The sequence below is a fragment of the Acanthochromis polyacanthus genome, chromosome 19 (assembly GCF_021347895.1).
Source record: "Acanthochromis polyacanthus isolate Apoly-LR-REF ecotype Palm Island chromosome 19, KAUST_Apoly_ChrSc, whole genome shotgun sequence".
NCBI classification, from domain to species: Eukaryota; Metazoa; Chordata; class Actinopteri; family Pomacentridae; genus Acanthochromis; species Acanthochromis polyacanthus.
The window spans coordinates 5,215,915-5,238,210 of NC_067131.1; the positions used below are offsets into that span (position 1 = coordinate 5,215,915).

General features: G+C 40.8%; 1 protein-coding gene across 1 annotated transcript; it reads right to left on the reverse strand.

Annotated features, from left to right (window-relative positions):
• Positions 1-37: 37 nt before the first annotated feature.
• On the reverse strand, positions 38-21,540 carry dusp3a (dual specificity phosphatase 3a). The gene is made up of 3 exons (XM_022199283.2): positions 21,183-21,540; positions 14,893-15,125; positions 38-8,820 (listed from the first exon to the last, which is right to left on the reverse strand). Exons 1-3 carry the CDS (start codon positions 21,365-21,367, stop codon positions 8,591-8,593), a joined length of 648 nt encoding a protein of 215 aa, XP_022054975.1. The 5' UTR covers positions 21,368-21,540; the 3' UTR covers positions 38-8,590.
• Between the last annotated feature and the right edge of the window lie 756 nt (positions 21,541-22,296).

Here is a 22,296-nt window from a genome sequence, read left to right on the forward strand (position 1 = left end):
AACACCAAAACAACAAAGCACTCGTGACTCTGAGACATTAATACCTCAGCCATTTATTTCTTAAACATAAGAAAGAAGGGACTTCTCCAAGGTAAGAAAAATAACATTGCAATTTAAAATCAAGTGCACTTCATCGATGTGTCGCTCTGTAAGGGATTGTCCCTTCCTACTGTGTGAAGTGAGACAGACAAACTCAAAAACATATCTGAAGAATCGATCGTTTCCTGTAAGGCTTTGGGTGCCGAGTGCCGTGTCGTTGTGATGCTTTCGTTGAGATGTCAGCGGCGGTGACAAATATACAGTATATATAGATATCTATATTCAAATAAGTGAATATACCCATTGGCAGCCAATCCAACGTCACAACAACGTCCTCTGCGACATCTGTACACGAACAGAAACGGCGTGACAAGACTGTAATGGACTCCAGGAGGAGTCAGGCAGTGGGCTCATTTGTGCTAAAACTCCTGCTTTAGGCCAAGAAGATGACAGCTCTGCAGTCAGAACCTCACCTGGGCCAGACAGTATTTGTAAATAATCCCAGTTGTTTGTTGGAGGCGCCCTCAGGAGCTCCAGAAGGATGCAGCTTATTGCATCATAAGCTCAACCAGATGAGTTTCCATGACGTAAGGAATCAGCTGTCGGTCACTTTTCAGCGTCTTGCCTCCAGATGTTCGAGCTGTGCCACACGGGACGGCAAATTTGAATGAAAATCACAGGAAATCATTCGTAATGTACTTTTTTCCGCGATAATAAACACAACTACCTGTGTGATTGATTTAACAGCCCTCTTCTCCACTCTGGTTTTTGAAACAAACGGCGAGTTACAATTACAGCCTGGCCCAGGTCTGACCACCATTACGCAAGTAGGCGACTACATCCAAAAACAACACGTATCAAACTGAAAAATTACGTCGGAGAAGCAGGTCACAATCACACTTTCATGAACATTCCCTACTGTACGAAAAAATAGCCTTCTTTAGTTAAAATAATCAGAACTTATGCCCTTGCAACAGGACAAAAATCTAGATAAAGACAAACATATGTCACTAGGAGAAAGTAAGTCAAAACGAATGTTTCATCAAGATCCATTATCAAACTATGTCCTATCTTTACACTGTAATAGGCCAGTTATGACAGTAAAATGCAGCAATTCACAATTGCCTTATAGTGCGTGTTACATACTCAGTATATATAACAATATACATCAATGGCATTTCACATTTGACATTCTCGATAATACTTAATGTACTGTATAACCCACAAAATGATGCTGGTACCTTTGAAACGAACAAATCCATTGCTTAATATCGACGTTACAGGGTTTCACATTTGGGAACACGGGATTGGATTGTAACTATTTACTGTATGATGCCATGAGTTATAATCACCATAAATCAAAGAGTGTGCAAACTACTGGATTTGTTGAACAGCAGGTGGCAGTGTTTATCTGTTACTCAATGCATAAAGGAGCCAGCAGTGTAGCCATGATAGACATCTTCTTCTTCTTACGCGTGATTAGTTGCATTTTTGCTTCATCCAAAGAGTGTTTTCAGCGGCGGCAGAAAACGTCCACCATGGCTAGTTCGGCCACCACAGAGTGTTTGTGTCTCGGAAGCCAAAAACTGTCGATGATTTACTCAATGGGCAGGTCGGTGTAGGCAGTTGATGCTATAAAGTCAAGTCTGTCTCGCAAAAATGACATCGTTATTCAAGTAAACTGCATTCTCATTTACGATATGAAAGAAAATTGTATTGCATATTAGCTGTAGTACCTGGTAACACCATCAGGTGGAGCCTCTTACTATTTAAAGAGATGGAATACTGCACTTTGGGATCCCAAGAAGGCAGTCGCTCAGGCTATGGGCAGTTCTCGCTTTAGGTTTTTGTGCCATCAAAAGCATTGTGGGGCTTTAGCTAGCAAGGGGCACCATGACCAAGACTTGTGTGGCACTTAATGGATTCCCGCCAAAGCTAACATGTAAAACGAATCAAAGTTTACCCAGACAACCTCTGGTAACCAAGTGGCTAATGTATTGTGGTATATTAGCCACATTACATTAATACTTTGGTCAATTCTGTGGCTACATCAGGGATAGGGGTTGGCTATGCATCACTACAAGTGAAGTAGGAACGGTCACAATATCCATGTAAGGAGGTAGAAGTTAGCAACAAGACTTTACTTCAGTACTTTTCATTTTCACTTGTTGCTTACTTTCAGTTTTAACCCTTCACTTGGTTAAAACTATGTTTGGACATTTTTTGGGTTACCTAGGTATTGAGTTCCACCTTATCTAGTGTACAATAGGTGGGCTATAAAGGAACAACAGCAAATCAATACAATAAATGGCAAAGATAGGTTGATCTTAAATATCCTTGTGGTACAACATAGATATCATTTGGAAGAATATCACTAAAAACGTAAATAATAATGCAGTTTAGTTGTATAGAAATGTGATTTTTGGGAGACAGTGGTGTATAAAGTACGTACCCTCATCCTGGACCGATTTGAACAACTTCACCCCAATAATTCCCAAATTTAAAGAAACACCGTGTGTAAAACTGAACAAGGAAACTGTGCAGTTGTTGCTTTTTGTGTATTCAGAAGGAGGGCAGTATTGTAGAGCAGATGCAAACCCCAGGCCATTTGAATGACAACAAAGCCAATCATGAATGTTAACAGTACATTGGCACGAACAATTCTGGTAAAAATATGTGAGAGGTTTGTAGTTCTCTCCAGCTGAAGACTGAAGTCCAATCCTTCAATCTTCATTGCTGTGTGGTGTGGGGTTCATGGTGAGGTGATGGGAAAATGAAAGTATGACGCCATGCACTAAATTACACTCCTTAAATCTGAACTAGTGCACCTGATTTATCCTGCCAGACACTTTGGTGATCCCACAGGAGGAAGCAAAGGTTGCAAGATGTCTGAAAACGAATGTATTGCTGTAAGGACTTCAAACATTGTATGAAATGACCAGATGACAGAGGTCAGAGTTGACCGAACAACCTGCAGATGAACCTGGACCGAGACACTCACTCTGCAAGCTTTGCCCTCAGCTTTAACTCCCTGTGAGAATATTAACTTCTTCCTGGCCAGTAATGAGTCAGAGGCCACAGCAGAGCTGGACATTTCAGTGAATGTTTCTTTGGGATCTAAACACTGGATTTTATGACATCAGGGGCCTTTAAAATGGCTCCTCGGGCTGTTTTTATGTGCACTTGTGTGCACTTTATGCACACTACCTGGACAAGAAAGGCAATTACTCACTTTATCATTGATCTGGTGATTATTTTTGGGCTATAAAACCTCAGAAAACAGTAAAAATAAACTTTATATTGTCCTAGAGCCAAATATTTGTAAGAACTGACAGTCCAAAACCAGATGATATTAAATGTTCTTTGCTGTAAGACAGGAAGACAACACAATATACTTAACATTTTTACTTCCTGTCAGTCACCTAATCAAATAATTGAACCTTTTCTGGACACTTTCATACCTACTTTAAAATCTTAATTCCAAAGTAGCAACTGTGCATCTAGATCTGAAATCTAATCCACCTAAAACGCAAAAATTAGAAGTCTGACTTGTTTGATGGTCAAGTTTCTAAATGACTTTGTGCCCTGCCCTGTTGATTGATTGTTTAAGAAGGGACACAGATATAAAAAAAATGTAAAAATCCATTGTCTGCTTGTAAAACGACAGCTTCTAATACTTTGTTTGCCAGTAGGTGGTGACAGAGACTCATCTGCAGGTCTGAGCTGCAGGGATACACTGAAGGTCAACATGTTTAGAACTTCACAAAGTTATTCTACCTCAGACTGTGGCCTCATTTAAACTTTGTTGTCACACTTCAGGTCAATTTTGTCTCCAGATAAAACACTTTTTAGTGTTTAATCTTAAGCATAGACTGTAAATAAAAGATGGAGATGGATCTGAAGAGTGAAGCCAATACAGAAGCGACATATCTGTCCAGAAGGGGGCGACTCCTGGAGACGTCTATGAGAAAACGACCCTACTTTGCCTTTGATTTGCTACATCAGTAAACATTTTCCTGATGAGTTTATGGACTCGGTCACTAATTTCAAGAGTCATTAAATACAGAATGGTATTTATTTTGTAAATCATGGTCCTATTTCGAGTTAAACAGACGACAAAGATGTGCATAGTTAGATCCACACCTTGCTCGTCCGGTCTGGTTTCAAGATGGCTTCAAAACAAACCAATGGGTGACATTACGTCCATCTTTTATATACAGTTCATGATCTTAACTTGGACCATTTTGCCATGAATTTGGGGTAAATTAAGACTTATTTCAAGCTTTTTTCAAATGTTCAGCTCTTTCTGTTTACTCTAACAGAACTTGTTCGTGTTTTGGAAGAACTCTATAGTTGAATAATTTAGCAGTCAGTGTGACAACACAAAAACTTTAACCCTCTGAACCCCCAAAACCTTCCAGCAGGTTTGAACGTCATGTTGCCTTTGAAAAAAAAAATGAGCAAATGACATCATTCATCAAAGTCTTTCGAACAGTCTTTGAGCTATTCATCTGAAAAGTGACATTCAGTTGGAAAAATCAACCAAATCTAAGCTTAAAATAGTGGCAGGCAGTGTTTATACAAAGCAGAAAGATGATGAGAATCGAACCAAATTGAAAATGCAAATAGCAAAATATCTAAAACATGTAGAGCCACCATTTTTTTCGGCACCGCCTATGGACGCTTGGAAATATGTTGTACTTGTTGATTCCAGTATTTTCCTATTTCTGGTTCATGGCATTATACTTTTAATTTACTGCACAGAAGGCATTTCTTGGTTCTTCATGAAGGTGCCGAACTTAATATTGGCATGTAAAATGAGTCAAAATTGTGATCGAAGCAAAAAAAAGTCTAGAAACTGCTTGGAGTTCAGAGGGTTAAGTAGCATAAAAGTCTTTCAACTCGATAAATCTTTATCTTTAGCTCGTATTAGACGTATTTGAAGACTAATTTAAGGCTAACCAAACACTGAAATGTCTTCAGCAGCGAGCCTCTAATTCCGCAATAACTCAGCTGCTCCCCCTAGTGGAGAAACTGCAGCCTGCAAATGCAAAGAAGTTGTAGATCTGAACAGAAAAAAAATCTGATTCCTATCAACAAAGAAACCACTGAAAATGCGTTAAAGCACCATATAAATGGTTGATGGGACGATGTGATGGTTCGTACGCATATGCAGGACAATCTCATATGCATCTTATGCTGCCACCTGCATCCTGCTGTATCTGATGAATGAATCAGCATCACTAATGGAAACTCAAACCTTCACGAAACACTAGTAGAACACCATGATTACATGCCTCAGTATCCCAGCTAAGCCTGGACGAAAAAAACAAAACAAACCCTGCTATCAAGCTAGCGAGTTTTGCACAATTGCGATACCGAATATCACAATCACACAGAACGTGTTACATGCACATCGTACCTGAATACCAATGTGCATGTAGTTAAAACAGAAAGAAAGGAGGAGCTACTCCGTGATACGAATATAACATGATATATAAAGACATACTGACGATACCTACAAGTTATAGACACATTGCTCATACATTCATATATGTCAACACTTAAATATGTATATACAGTATACATGTATATATTTAGATGTATACAGATATATCAAAGGAGGAATAAATAGTGCCAATAATGAGGTGAGGCAACCTAGTTTTCATCTATCTTCCTCTGTCCCTCTTGGATTCATGCTAACATGCCTCAGACCAGAGAAATATGCGTCTGATGTGTTGGACATAGCGGCTGAACTGACTCTTTCCTGACTTCCCGTCTCACACTTTCCTCTCTAAACCCGGAGGAGTGATGCTGCGCAGCTTCTAGAGACACTCCATCACCCTTCCCTCCTGGCACTAGGTCTAGTTTACAGTATTATGTCCAGTAATAAATACAGTGTCTGTCAAAATGTACTGCAAAGTTGCCGTGTACTGTATGTGGCAACTACTGCCTGGTTAGTGGGAGTACATGTGGTTACATTCTATATATCTGATGGGGTATTGACATATATTGCAATGCTTTAGTACAAATGAAAACAAAGCTTTGTGAGGAGTCGTGTGTGCATAATTTAGTGTATGACACACACAGTCGGGAGTGAGACATGTTGTGTATGGACCTCGGACAGACTGTGTGGATGAGCAGTGTCAGGGAATTGGCAGTGGACAACTCTCTGGCGACAATGACTGGAACTTTCTGTTGGGAGCGGGTGGCATCTTTCCCCGGTGGAAACTGGAGGCCTCTAGTTTGAAGCTGAGCATTATCGGCTTTAAACAACCCGATCGCCGCCATGTCGAGCGAGACGCTGTGAATGGCTCAGGAATATTCCGCTAAAAGCGCTAACTAGCGCACTAGACGTCGGATAAATCTGAAAAGATGTCCGATTCTTTCCATTTAGGCCTTTTATTCGTAAAAATCTAGAGCTGAAAGAAGCTGGCAGATCAACTCAATCAATGAATCTCCTCTTTGTAGTATCCTGGTTGGTCGAGGTGCTCCCATCTGACCAAACCCTCATTAGTTGGACCACCTCTGGTGCTACATCAACAGGTTTTCCAGGATTAATCCATTATTTTTGGTGATGGTTAAAATAAACAACCTGTGAAAACCCCCAAGATGTTTTAGATACCATTCACCAGCAGATTTACAAAAACTACCAAGGCAGTCTTCATGAAACTTGGTGAAACATGGGCTACCGACTAAACTTTTTGTGCAAATCTGGTTTGGTCTGTGAAATACCGTGTCGTAGAAGAGTGGACTATTAAACTTGGAGAAAGTCCTTCTAGTTATAGTTTAATTTTGAGAGAAGCATCTCCGAATATCATTCCAGGTTTTAGTGACAAACACAGAATCATGAGCAAACATTTGGCCTCTTCATTAAAGAATTGGGATGGTTCCTTGTAGTGCAATGACAGCTCTGCTTTTATTTTAGCTTAGCATTTTAGCTGTGTGATAGTTAAACTAAATAGCCCTAACCAAAATATAAAAATTAAAAAAAAAATGGTCAAAGCAGCTACATTCTGAGACTGCAAGCATTCACCAATTAATCAGTTGTCAAATAATAAAATATTTGTCTATTGTGATTGTTGTTTGATCGGTTTCACCAACTTTCCAAGAAAAAAAAGTTTGAATTCACTGATTCAATGTTCTTAAATAAGAAAAAAAAAAATTTCCTTGCTACATTATGACAGCAAACTGAAAGGATTTGGACTGGGGACAGAAGATATTTCAGGATATCATGTTGAGCTTTGATAAACACTGACATTTTTTTTTTTTACAACAAATGAACTGATAAGTTGAGAAAATAATCTGCAGCCCAAAGAACTGAAAATAATTGCTCCGTTACAGCACGACAAAGAAAACATCATGAAAAATTATTGAAAATGACTGCAACCTTCAGGAATTTAAACCACATTAAGGTTCTTTTTAAGTCTTTATCCAGACTTTATAAACTCTAGCAGGTAAATAATAAAGTGTTGCTTATAACACACAAATTCAATCCTCAATTTTGTTTTAGATGTACACTATTAAAGAAAACAGAAAAACAGCCTTCTGGCTACTTATGCGAGTAAAATAATGCAAATCCGAAGCTGCTTTTATGGCAGAAAATTAAAGCAACTTCACATGAATGTCTATTTTAAGCAGAAGGAACTGCAGGAGAAACATTCGGCGCAGTGTTTCCCTCAGATTTCTGTACCGTGGAGGCCGACTGTCGAGCTAAAAATCAACATCCGTCATATCTGCTGCTAACTACGGCCGCCACACGAACAGCCAGCGCAGCTCGTTATTTTTAATTAGCTCGACCTTTGCTGCTCCCGGCGCCGCTCCGCTCCGTGTCAACAACCGATAAATTTCATGTCGCCGCCGTCAAACTAGAGGCCGGAGGACCGAGACGCTACGCAGAGCTGCAGCTTTGGAGTCGTTTGTGCATTAAACATCCGCCGCTACGGGCAGAAGAAGGAAAAGAATCGAGGGTTTTAGAAAGAATCTGGGCGTGTTTTTTTAAGTTTTCATGGAATGTTTGGGATTTTCCTCCTCCATCCACTCTTTGTTGCATCTCGTGTGGCCATCGATGTTTAGGAGTTTGGAATCTGAGGATCACTCCTGCTGGCGGTGACATCACTGACATTCCCGGCAGTGGAAAACTATGGAATGATTGTGCTATCATCGTTTTTTTTTATTTTTCCTACAACTCTGTGAGAAAATTCCTAAAAATCAGGGCAAAGTTTTCACCTTCTTACCTCGCGGGGAATCGAAGGAATGCTTCAAAGTGGCTCGAAAAGTGACGGAAATTTGGTTCGAATGGCGAGTTAGAAAAAGAGGGGGGGTTTTGTTTTTGTATTTTGAGATCACACTCTTTCGTAGGACAGCAGTGAGAGACTAAAAAGGAAACGGAATAGGCGTGAGACGATTATCTACACGGATAAATGCATGTATGTTTGTGTTTCAGATACCCCTGGTGTGTCGGATGGGTGCTGGTTTGGTCTCCGAGAGCAGCTGAAAGGCATGATGGGAGGAGACGGTTCGGAGAGTCTCTTTCTGCCTCCTTTTGCTCTCATTTGGTCTTTAGTTTGCCCACCTCACCGTTCAGCTTGCCCTCCTTCGCCAGCTTCTCGTTCAGCTGGCACAGCTGGCGGAGGAAGCCGTCGTTCGGCCCGATCTCCCTCTTGTGCCTCACCGTGGCGACCGCCAGCCGGGCGTCCATCTTGTGGCGCAGCATGAGGTAAGCGACGACCATGGTGGGGGAGCGGCTGTAGCCTTCTCTGCAGTGAACGTACACCTTCCCTACAGGAAACAGGAAACAAGAAGATTAATGCTGCTGTATAGCCAGCGTCGACAACTCCGCAGTAAGGAAAGTAGCTATTGGCTGTCCTAGAAGTCACTAAATTACTTCATCGTTTAATTTGTATGTATTTGTAAAGGACGCTGTATGTTAGAGTATCAAATTTAATCAAAAGATCTAGCCTAGCCGCGCTAGACAACCCACAGCAACGAATTTAATTCTCTGCCAGGGTGGGTCTAGTTACCCTCCATAAGGCTCGAGGCTGGATTCTCCTAAAACTGGCCGGACCAATCACCATGAAGTGTAGAGTCAGAAGGCGGACGTAACTAAGTGACGACAGAGGTGCGACGATTCTGACAGAAACAACCGGCGCACAATAAACAGTTATCTTTCAACTTGGCTTTGGCCACAGCCCTTAAAGATTTGAAGCTAAAATTCAACTTGAAAGATAAACAAAGGACGCCACTGAAGTGTTTCATTGAGAAGAAAGACGTATTTGGACTTATGCCGATGGGATATGGCAAATCCTTAATATACCAGTTGGCTCCGCTGGTTGGGAAGCTAATGGGACTTAGCCACAATCCGCCAGCGCTCTAGGAACTACGTCAGCCTATTCGTTGTGCTGATTAGTTGTATACCTACCCAATTGCTGCAGAGTGATTTGAAAGACCACCTTTTAGCCCGCCTCCCTCCCTGTCGAGCGGCCCTAGACCCTTGTGCCTTCAGAACATGGGCCTAACGCGGCTAGGCTACAAAAGATCACTACATAGGGTGGAATTTCCAGCATTCTGTTTATTTATATATTTCTTCTGTGTTGTTATCTACACTATGAAGCATCCCTGAGTCTCTTAAAAAGCACAATACAAGTATTATGCATTATTTTTATTATTATTCATAGTTTAGTTATATCCAGGAGTGACTCTACCTTCCAGATAAAGGAGTCTTTATACTACAATCAAGAGACACATTCACTACATTCAGACTCTTTGTTTTTACTGTGTGACTTTTAGCACCGATTGGCTACACCTGTGTGCACGTATGCAAGCCATTATTTTACACTTTTAATTCATCTGCGTGACTTTGTATAAATCTGCAAAATATGTCAAGTATTTTTTGTAAATTTTTGTCGAAAAAAAGTCAAGTTAAATTGACCAGGATTCAATGCTAAAAAATAAAAAGGGCAAAACGTCTCACTCTCCAGACGCTGAGTCCAGATATAAGACACCCCAAAGAAGAACACAAATCCCACAAAAAGACCAAGACTAAACCAGAAACTGCTAGGTAGTGTATTTATGGTAAACAGACTGAATTTACTACCTGCTTCGAATTAGAAGAACCTCAAGGAATTGAAGACAAACTCTAGGAACTGTACTTGGTCGTGGGGTTTCTAGAGGAACCTTTAAGACCTGAATGAAGAGAAGATGGTATTGGAAGAACCTTTGATGATTAAAAACTGGTTCCTGGAGAATTTTTGGTTGAGCTACACCTCTTTCTTTTAGCTGTTTTATTTTCCAACCTGTATTTTAGTTCATTAATCTTGCCCCCAAAAACTGACAAAAACAAAGAGAAATGGGAATATTTACATGATTAAGACCTAGCGAATTCCATTTTTTTCTCCGCTGTGTCTAAAACACCATCCGGAAATGTTAAATGTCCAGTTCTGTATTAAGACCAACAGGGTTTTTCCTGCATTGTAGCTTTTTCTGTAGGACTGCGGCTAAAGAACACGAAGAAAAATGAGGAAAGAAGTTGAGAAAGAAAACAAAAGACAGTAAGAGTAGCTGGGGAACATATGCTGCGACTAAAGTTGCCGAGCGAAGCAGCTTCTCTGCCAGGAGATGCAAATACTCGACCTGACCTCTGCTGCAGACTCGGCAAAGTCAATCATCTTCACTGCAGCCACAGAGAGGGAAAAAAAAGCCGCTTCCTGCTAGAACCCTGTCAGCTGCATGTCCACGCTCTGTGTTTGTGTTTTCGTACACGTTTGTCTTGTTTGTTTCAGTACGCCGAAGCCCCACCTGGGATTTCTCTTGGCAACCTTCACAGAGCAGCTGAGCTCAGGTCAGATCTGCACATTCTGCACTTTGTCTGAAACCCAACACCTCTTCTGGTATCGTCCCTGATGTCTCCGTCCTCAGTACCTCCCTCTAAACTTGCCAATGACGCGACCTCTTCAATACCTAATCAGCCGTCTGCCAACGATCAATGTAGATTCCTCTGTAGCCTCTTGTTCGACACCAGGAGGATCTTTGGCTCGTTTTCTCTCCATCACTCTCCGGTTGATAAATCTCCCTGTCTTTACTCTTTTCTTGTTGCCATTTAATGCAGTTAAACACTGGAGCAAATTGATGTTTGATTGCAGTTTTGAAGTCAGATCGGAAATTTTATGGATCGTAGTCGTGGATCAGGTGCAGATTTAACTGAAATTGGAGGGATTTCGAGACTCTATTTTTAACAAGATTTTCTTCTTCAGATTCTGAGTGCAATCCTAGAAAAAAGGTGTGTCATGTGACTCCTCTTTTTCACAACAGTGACCAATCAAACAATAAATACAGAAGAAAAACAGGAAAAGCACTCAGGCAGCACAGTCCTCCTCCAAGGCTGCTCATTCCCTCATAGGTCAGAAATGTAGCATTTGTTTATTAGTTATTGATGATCAGAAATCACAGCACCATAGAATGTGTCCATTTAATGCGTGTCACGCTATGTACTGATACCAAATCATGTGACCTAAATATGCAGTGGGCGGCAGGAATTGATGGAACTCAGAAGCACCCCCACAATTTAATCAGTTGTTCCTTGTATGATTTCCAGTGGATAACTCCCAATAAGTCCTCAGCGGTGGATTTGTAGTAGGATCACAATCGTGATCGTCAGCAGGCAGCTGATGTGTTCACTTGTTGTCATGGTTACAGTAACGCCATGCCGCTATCTCACAATAATACAGAAATCTTTAACAAATGCGTGGATCCAGACTATAAGCTGCATCACTGCCTAAATCTAATCACTTGGTCCTTGTATCATTTCTGACCTTCCCTGAAAATTTCATCCAAATCCATTAGTCTGTTTTTGAGTGATGTTGCAAACAGACAGACCAACACTGACAGTCACGCAACTCTGTCGAGGCTCCACCTCCTACCAGGAGTAATAACCCCTGCAATGCTGTTATTTTGCACATTTAGAGGAATCTCTGCAAAATCAGAATTTCTACAAATGCAAAATTGCTGGAAAACCGAAAGAACTTATGCATATTCTATGTTTATTTCTTATTTGTCCACTGCATTTTTTGCACTGTCCTCTTTCTTGCCATAATAATGCAAATCTCCAGGGATTAATAAAGGATTATCTTATCTCATCTTAAGCCACTTGTTCTATTCTTATGCATACAAAAGACACACCTACGGATGACCTTGCAACACCTGCTGAACCCATTCATCTACATAAACTGGCAGCAGAACACAACATTTGCCGTTGGAATCAAGGTTGGTAGATCGGATTGATTGGAAAACCTTGATGCAGAAGAAGCTGAAGTCCTTCTCAGAGCAGAGTTGAGTCACATTCAATGTGCTTCAGTGTGAAAAGAGCAGCATGAGCTTGAAACATGTCCACTTCCACGCTGCAGCCTTGTGTCTTCATTACGTGGAAGCTCAAGGGGACGATACATCAATGCGGCTCCTCATTAAGACCTCGAACCTGCGACCTTTTCAGAGCCGAGGGTCCCAAAATGTCACATATAACGTCGGACAAACTGCAGCAACACCACACGCTTCTTCCTTGTGATTTACCGCAAACTGCCGTTGTGATTTGTCAAACTGCCGGCAAATTAAGATGCTTTTCTGTGTCAAAGCTGCCGATAAATCCATCCGGGTTCAGCACAATAATTGAACACATCCATCACGTGCCGGAGACTAAATTTAGCTTTGGGAGCATTGATGCCTTCTGGGATTGATTATTTCTTCAATCTTTAATACTCTACTTTCCAAATAGCACGTGAAATGTAGTAAAATGTGCTAAATTCTCTCTAACCTCGCTGCTAAATCAAATTTCCCTCATGATTCATGCTTTGATTGCATCTCAGCACCTGTTCGACGTGGCTACAGGTGTTTGAAACAGTTTTCTTGCGTTCGGGGACTTGATCTGATAACAGAATATGGAACAGGACTCGGGAGGACGTCAGATTTAGCCTGAGGTGTTCAGGGGCCGCAGTGATTATCTCCTGTCTTCACTCCAAGATCCACAGCGATGAGATCGGATCATTAAAAAGACGCCTCGAATCTTGTAGCCTTTGTTGGACGAGCAACAAGAGGAGCTTGTTTTCACGTCTCAACTTGTGGGAACAAATTACTTTCAAGCGCCAGCTACTGAAGTGAGACAGACATTGTGTTCCCCTTTGATCTCTTGCACCTTTGAGGGCTTTTGTGAAGGAATAAATTGTTCTTTTTGGGGGTTTAGATGCATTTGGGTGTACGGATATCAGGTTTTTCTTCTAATATGAAATAACCTTAAACTTTTACAAATATTTTGACCATTTTAGGGGTTTTCTTGGCTCAGAATGGGCCTTCAGACACATTTTTTGGAATTGGAGGTCCACCTACAGTAAATGAATAAACTTGTGTTACTTAACAGAAATCTATGTAGTTTCCTGTTGGTTTTAAGGGTCCATGCAAGGTACATGGACATTACCAGAGAAGGAAGCAGCTGACATGGCTAAACAGTCCAAATAGTGGTAAAACTGAGAACAAATCATTAAACCATTAAAACCACTGGGAGCCACTTTGGATTGCTGGATGTCAGATTTAAGTTGTTTATACACCAATCACCCACAACATTATGACCAATGACAGGTGAAGTGAATAACATCGATCATGTTGGTTCTATGTGGTGTTCTGCTGGAAAACTTTGGATTTTTTCGTTCGTGTTGATGAGACTTAGAGACCAAAATAAACATTGTCTCAGAACAAGCACGCCCCTTCAGGTAAATGCACCCCACCGCATCGCAAACATCAAACTATCAGGAACATCTTGGGGAACATCAAAGTCATCCAAGATGTTGATTTCACCTCCAGACATCCTAGACACCATTCTGATCAAGCATCAGCAGGATGCAGTGGAACAAGTTTGATTCTCAGAGCACCCAAAGGATCAAACGTCCTGGTTCCAGACCCAATAGGACTCCCCGAGAAGGCCCTCTGGTCCAGGTTGAATGGTTTAGAACATTTTTGACCACATAAGGGGGAACAACACAATCTTAGGCACGTGTTCATGTTATGTCTGATCGGCGTACGTTCTGTTGTTGAACAGTTGATCGTTCAGTTGCTATTAAAAACACTTTGGGAGGATTTGAATTGCTATTTCGATACTCAAATAATTCCATTTTTCCTTTGTTGCCGACTAGAACCTCTTCAGGAAGTACCAAAAGTTCTGCATAATTAAACTAATACATTCACAGAAATACATCAGTTCACTTTCCACCACTGGAGATTTCTTGTCAGAAGGAACACAAGCCAAACCGTCTTTGTATTACTAAAATACAGCTGAGTTTTTGGCGATTCTGCAAGTTTCCGCCATGTTGGTTGGGTTTCATATCTAGGAACAGACAGTTTTGGTCTGGTGCATCCAGTGTTTACATGGTTTTAGTAAGATGTAGCCTGGATTGGTTTCCTTTTCGAGAGCACCTTTCAATCAACTCGAAAAAAGTTTCAACAGCCTTAATAACAACCAACAGGTTGATTATATTTTAGGTACAACATTGAATGTCCTTTTTGCTCTATTTTTGGTCTGTACCAATTCCTAATGTTAACATTTGGTTCTTTAAACTGCTAAATGTTCCACTATATTAACTCACTAGTTGCTAATTCTGTTTGTCTGCAGATTGGTGCTGAGCAGGTAGTAGGAAGTGATTTTTTTTTTGTAGAAAACATCTAACGCTACAAAGCCAAACAGGGAAGAAGTTGTGAGATGGAAAACAAATTGGATGATTCTTCTAGCATTGGGCATCTTTATCCTATCAGAAAGACCATTCCTGCACCTTGAAACAGAAAAGGGTAACAAAAAAAACCTCAAAGTAAACTCACCTTTGCCATTATTGTGTGCTAGGGCCTTGTCGATAAAATCAGCCCCCTCCTCAAAGAAGGCACTGAGGTCGAACTGCTCGGTGTCGTTGGCCTGGATGCCGTGGTACGTGATGCCGGTTCCGGCGTAGAAGTCTGCACTGGTGTTGACGTGCATGAAGGAGGTTCCCTCGGCCACGTTGAGGACATGCGTCACTCCGAGTTTCTGCAGTCGCATCGCATTCTGGGCAACAAACCTGCACAAGAAGAGGCGAAAAACACATTAAATCGGTTGCGCTAGCAGGTTGCTGATGTCTGTAACAAACCTGTACACCAGTAAAAACTCAAGAGTTCCTCCACTGACAGCAAAATAAAACTTATTTTGTTCCCTCACAGCCCAGAATGATGAGCACACAGCAGCAGAACAAGACATCTGAGACAAATAACAGCACTAATAATAACACCCAACAGATACAGCGGAGCGGTGTGTCAGCACAATTTATTTTAAAGTGATATTTTGACAATATAGGTTGCGCCTTTCACGACAGGCAGGATCACAGCATCTCCAGAGACGTAGCTGAATGCTGCAGCGCTGCATGTTGCTGCTTCAAAAGTAGGCTCAAACTAAAATACTGTCGCTAGTAGGACAGATACAAATGAACGGATAGATAGAGGCTTTAATTAGAGACTGAAACTGAGGAACACCTGTGAGTCTTCTGTCATCTGTTAAATATCTTCTGTTGAAGGTGTGGGCCTAGAAAGCTGCAAGAAAACTTAAAAACAGGCCCCTAAAACAGGAAAAAAAGGTGATAGAAAACAGAAAAACAGCAAGTTGTCACACACCAGAAGCAGAATTCCGACATGTTTGGCATTTTGATTCAACAAATGTTCATTATCTGGGGTAACAAACAACATTTTTTAATCATTTAATGCACCACTGATGTCAAAATTAGCCTCCCCTCTGCCTGCACGTTGAAACTATTGACTGGATTAGTAAATATAACTCTAGATCTTTATTTTACGTCATGAATTTTGGCTTCTTACAGGTACAAATGCTGATGTGTTCCTGTTTTCAGTTTCCTTTTTGGTTCGTTAATGCTCTTTGTCTTGCTTTATTTTGAGGATGACGATCTGGTTTCTCCAGATTTTGTTAGACAGGTTAGTTTTGCAGTAATTTTGTTAAGTTTGGGTGAAAATTGTCGGTCTTACAGCTTCACTAGTTCAGTTTCCCTCCAACCTTTTAGTCTTTCTGGCCTCTAGAGTCCCAAAGTTTCAGTTAGAATCTGGAAAAATAACTCCTCTCCGTATGTTGTTGGTCACTGGGTAAAGTAAAATGCACTTGTTTCACGCATCTAAAAAGCTGCAATCCCCAATACTTCAATCTTTTTAGATTAAATAAAATTGATTACAGTATTTTTTAAAAGCGACACCATGCAAATCCTAAAGGGCAGCCTTTGCAAGTTGTTGGATCATAACATGACTGTGCTCACTGAGGAAAGACCTTAAACTTCAAAAAACAGTTCTTTTCATTTGGGAGTAGAAGAATTTCAAGAATCTCAACTCAACCCAACGTATTTTTAATGAACTTAACATTGATATTATCATCTAGTACCATTGCTGGACTTTCCTGCAGCTGGTTTCAACATTTTCTGGAAATCTTAAATGCTTTGGTGGTTTCCTAAAGAGAGAGAGCGATCCAACAAACAAAGGTGTCCAAATACTTCATAAACTGTTTTACAAGTTGGCCAGCTCTGGCAGAAGCCCATCGGACACACAAATTAAACGGAAAGACCAAGTTGAGGAGTCTTAGTAAGGTGTTGGGGTACCACGTAAACTGTCCAAAGATATTCCTTCATTTAAGGTTTAAATGACGATGGTTCAAGATCTCCCTTAGGTGTTCAATTTCATCAGACCATTCAGTGAACCTTGTGAACTGTGGATTAAAATGACCACTTCCACCAGGACAGAAGTGCTCCATCACAGAATAAAGAGCAACTTTGTATTGATTTGCAGCGACCCTTCTCTCTGAGGGAACCCAAAGCATGGCAGGCAAGAGTTATGGAATAGACGCTGGAAAAAGACACGCCAACACATCATTTCAGAGCTTTTGCATTCATTAATTTCAAGCACAACAGATTAAAAAAAAGACCATTCTCCTCTCTGGCAGCTTTACCTCCCTCTATACCCACAATAAAACCACTTCTGTTTACCTCTTTTCTAATAATCTTTGATTTTTAACAACTACAATCCTGCAAATTAGAGCCAACGAGTCTGTACAACAAACAGAACACACAAAGCAATACGGGGTTCTGGCTGCTCGGTCCCGCTTGGACCGATGCCTACATCCAGTGTTGCCGTCCAACCTGGCCAAAGGCATCGATTCTGAATAAAGCTGCTCTTTGTAAATGTTATTAAGGTTTTATGGAACATTTAGTGTCAATAATTGTACATAATTTATGTTTGAACAAGAAAAACTGCACCATATTGTTGCTAGAAAAGACAACCAGAGTACACATAACGGAAGATTGGTGGTTGAAGCAGAAGATATCTTGCTTTAAATTCCACACAAGGATCAAAACTATATTTGTGTTGCTTTAATTCGGGCCCAGTCATCATAAATCTCCATAACCGTGTAAAACGCTCAACCTGACAGCGTCATGTGCTTTAATTTTACTGCTAGATCTGCTTACAGTCAATACAAGGCGGGGTGAGGCGAGGCTAGATGACCCTGGGCAGCTCCCTGGAGGTGGTGGGTGGAAGAACTGAGAATAAAGAAATCCTCTCCACCACCATTTTGCTTTACGGTCATCGGGGGAGGGATGAAGGAGGCCATCTGTCTGCATGGTAGCTGAAGGGCAGGGACTCAGACATGTGGTGGAACAAAGCCAAACGCTCCTTTTTCTACCAAGTTTCATTCACGATACGCATATTTAGGCCGAGTTCCTCTTCATAAATGATTCAATGAATGCTTACATATACAGTACAAGCACTAAAAGCAACAAAAGTAAAGAGGGAACAATGCTGAGGTGTCCGTGTGCGAGTGGATGTGCCGAAGCTTTGTTCCTTTACTGTACTTCCACACAACACAATGCGGTGGGTTCACCTGGGTTCGCCGCCACCGGTTTCCTTCCTCCTGTCCCAGCCTCCTCACCCTGGGATCTGCAGTCCCAACACATCCATTATTAAAGAGCAGCTTCACAAAGAGCCAGAGTGTTTCTCAGAGCAAACAACCACACCTTTCAGTCTGTCCCCGAGCTGCTGACTACAACCCATCTGAAAAGTGTGCAAAGTGCAGCCGTAATCCATTTACGGACCGGAACGTTTTACCGACTAGTTAAATAAAGACGAGTGCTGCTCCGGTCGGCGTCTTGTTTTACTGAAATTATTCACAGGTAAGCATCTTTAACTTTGCGCTGGCAGTCTGCATTAAAAGTTGAAGTAGGAAGTTTGCACGCACCTCAAGAGGCCATGTGATGTTTGTTGAGGTACTTATATATATATCTGCCTTTACGTGCACGTAAAAATGTCCCAATCAGGTTTTTTATTTTCCTGAACAGAGTCATTGAATATTTAGTATCACCTGATAACATTTTACTAGATTTCCTACAAAGTATATTCACTGTAGTACCTTTTATTTACCACCAGGTGGAGCTTTTTACTGTAAATGAACATCGTGACAAAGACTTAAATAAGACCTATGTTTTTTTTTAAAATATGACATAGTTTTCCTGTGTTTGGTTTTAATATTAAATTTGTATCCATTGGTGTTTGTTGTATTGATTAATTTTGCAAGTCTTTCACCAACGTTAACTTTTGTTTCTTTCGGTTTGGCCGCCTGTTGCAGTTGGTTTTCCTTTGTTAACCCTGTTTGAAAGGTGCCATATTAATACGTTCATTAAATTATTAATCAAACTATAGTAAATACCATGGGTTATGAGAATAACAACTGTTTAACTGTGTCTTGACCTGAAAAAAGTCTTGTATTTATAGACCTCATGCTACATATTGAAGCCTAAAAATGGTTAATGGGTCTGATTCTTTGGGGAATCTAACATAAAACGGTTAATTTTAAGGTCAGATCTTTTTTTCTATTTGAGTCACGAGCTGCAAAAAGAACAAAACGAGCTGCACCGTGTACTCGCATTGTGTTAATCGCTGCATTTGTTTTGATTTCGCCGGCCAGCTACACAATTAGATTTGTACCAGAGAACAACTAATAGGATGCATCAGCAGAGAGGCTTACTGGGTCCCAGCGGTGGAAACGGTGGACGAGGTTCAGGCTTTAATCAACAATCGATACCGCCCCGGCTGGCCTCAGTAATATCACTTTACACTACACGCCGCTTTCAACCTGTTTGGACACAATATTCAGTGTTTACTTTATAATCAGCGGACATAATTTCCTCGTCAGGCATCAAAATCTTCCCTTCAAAGCGAACCACAGAGCTGAACTGGAGGTTCTCTCTGATGGGCTTCGGGAGTGCCAGCACTTTGTCTGGAGACTTGGCCGCACCGTTTGGCATATTCAGATTGATTCTGTAGCAGCGCCGAGCTACAGTAATGTGCTTGTATTCAGGGCTGGAGCCACATGATGGACTGCAGAGACAACGAGCTTCTCGGGGGGCATCGCTGCATCGCTTCTCTACCGGGAATCCATAAAAGTAGCATCAGGAGCAGCTCCGGAAAAGCTTGCATCACATTACAGCTCAGAAAAATGTATCAGAAAGGTAGATTTTCTGCAGCTGTTGTTGTTATTTATTCAGATTTGACACTAGAAAGCAGAGAATGTTCGATATTTTTTGCTTTACGCTGCAATAAACCTGAAAGTCCACTACTTATGGAAAGGTTGTTTTGTACATTTAATCTTCTAAATTAGTGTTTATCTTTGTCACAAGTCCTGTTCTGGTCATTTTTTATTGAAAATATGAACAGTTAAGCATCTTCAGCTTTGTATTTGTTGTTTGAATGTAGAGCTGAAGTCAGAACTTTACAAACTCAAAAAGCCAAACGACAAATTTTGTATTTTTCTATTTCCATCAATGTGCTATACAGCTGCTTTAATGTGCATGTAGTAATGTACCAATCAGGTTTTATTTTTAATTTTTTCTCCTCATCAGAGTCGTCATATATTTAGTCTCTCATGAAACCCTTCCCCTACATTTCCTTGACTGCACCCGAGCTGTAGTGCCTTTTTGCGCCACCAGAGGAAGTCCACTGCAGGAGTAGTCTGTTATAAACATTATTTTTCCTTCAACAATTTCCTGTTATTTTACCAACCTTATTCCCCATTTTGTTAAATTTCTGATAACCAATAAAAAATCACAGAAAAATTGTTCTATGACTAGCGTAAACTTTGTCGAGTCTGACTTGCTTTAAGCACCTGAGATGTAAAAAAAAATAATGTCTAATTTTTTTACCTGTAATTTCTTCAACAATTTATGTTTTTTTATTCTTATTTTTTACAGATTTCCCCTGTTTTGTTAACTACAGGTAAGAGCTTGTAAAATCACTGAAAAACTGTTTGAATTTACAATTATTGAATTATTTATATTTTTACAGTGTAAAGCTTTTTCTATAATTAGGACTGGAATGTGGTTTCAAAAACATTTTACTATTATCATTTTTTAAACAGATTTTCCCAGTTTTGTTGAATTACAGATAATAATTAATAAAATAACAGGATTTTTTAAAATTCCCTAGTTAACTATAAAATAAACAAATAAGTAAAATAAAACAAAACCTGCAAAATCTGTATTTTTACACATGAGAATTGATGGATGGATGGATGGATGGGTGATGGATGGATGGATGGATGGATAGATAATGGATGGATGATGATATAGACAGACAGATGGATGGATGAATAGATAGACGGATGATGGATGGATGAGGAGCGTCTGGAGAAGTAGTGATGATGGAGGGATTCTCTGAGTTGAATCTGGTCCTGAATGTCCTTCACGGATCCGTTTCTGTGGCTGATCACCGTAGCCCGGTTTCTCCGGTACTAACACCTCTTTTTTCCGGTACTAACCCCTCGTTTCTCCGGTACTAAACACCTGTTTTACTCCGGTACTAACACCCCCATCCCGGTGCTTGTTGTGGGGCTCCGCCGTTACACAACGTCCACCTGTGCGCCGCTTCCTGGAGGTTATTTGTTGACAACAACAGGCGGTCGGTCGGAGGGAGGGAGGGAGCGGAGCCGCCACAACAACACGCCGCCCAGCAGGACCTGCGACACGGCCGTGACCGCCCCAACCTGCCGGTGCACCTGTCGGGCTCCGGTGTTTATTTATGATTTTATTATGTGGACTCACGCGTTGCCGACGTAGATTCTGGGGAAGACCTCGTTGAAGTGCTGCGTCGGGAGGCTGTAGAAGCCGCTTCCGTCCGACAGCAGCTCGTTCAGCGTCTGGACTGTCGCCTCGCCGCCCGGAGGAGCCGCCGCCGGGACGTCGGGCGGCGGCTGCGGCTGCTTGGAGGGGCTCAGGTGCTTCTTCATCCTCCGCGTGGTTCCGGTTCTCCGGGGCTAAACGGCGGACAGCAGCTCCGGGAGCCTCCGCCGCTCCTCCTGCATCTTCACCTCCACACGTGAGGCTCCGTCTGCAAGGCGTCTGTCTGAGGAGGCGCGAGCTGCTCCTCGGCTTTGACCAATCACAGTGAAGCACGCGGGTGTGTCCGCGGGAAGTTCCGGATTTTGCTGTCACAATAAAACACACTTCTTTAAATGTTAATAAAGGCCACATTTTTAATGCTTATTTCAGATAGTACTGTTCACATCTGGATCACATTTAGTCCATTTAAAATCAGATTTTACAGCTGAATCTCCTATTTTTAAAGCATTAAGTAATATTTGTTCACTTTCAGATTTTTTTACAGATTCAATCTTATTTTCTTTCAGTTTTAGATTTTTATTTTATTTATTTATTTTATTCATTTTTTCGATTTTCAGGTCATGTTTTTTTCAGTATTGAAACTTAGTTTTTTCAGTTTCAGATTTTTATTTTATTTTTATTGATTGACCTCCCCATTTTTCAGGTCATGTTTTATTCAATATTGGATTTTTTTTTCATTTTCTGATTTTTATTTATTTTTGTTGCTTTTTACTGTATTTTTCCATTTTTATATCATTTTTTCTATATTGATCTTGTATTTATTTATTTATTTTTACAATATTTTTTTCATTTTTCATGTCACGTTTTTTCCAGTTTTGAAACTTTCAGATATGTTATTTTTATTTATTTGTTCTTTTTTACAGTGTTATTTCATTTTTCATGTTATATGTTTTCAATATTGGATCAGATTTTTAGATTTGTATGCAATTAATGAATCTATCCATCCTCTATACACCGCTTTATCCTCACTAGGGTCGTGGGGTGCTGGAGTCTATCCCAGCTGACTCGGACGAAGGCAGGGGACACCCTGGACAGG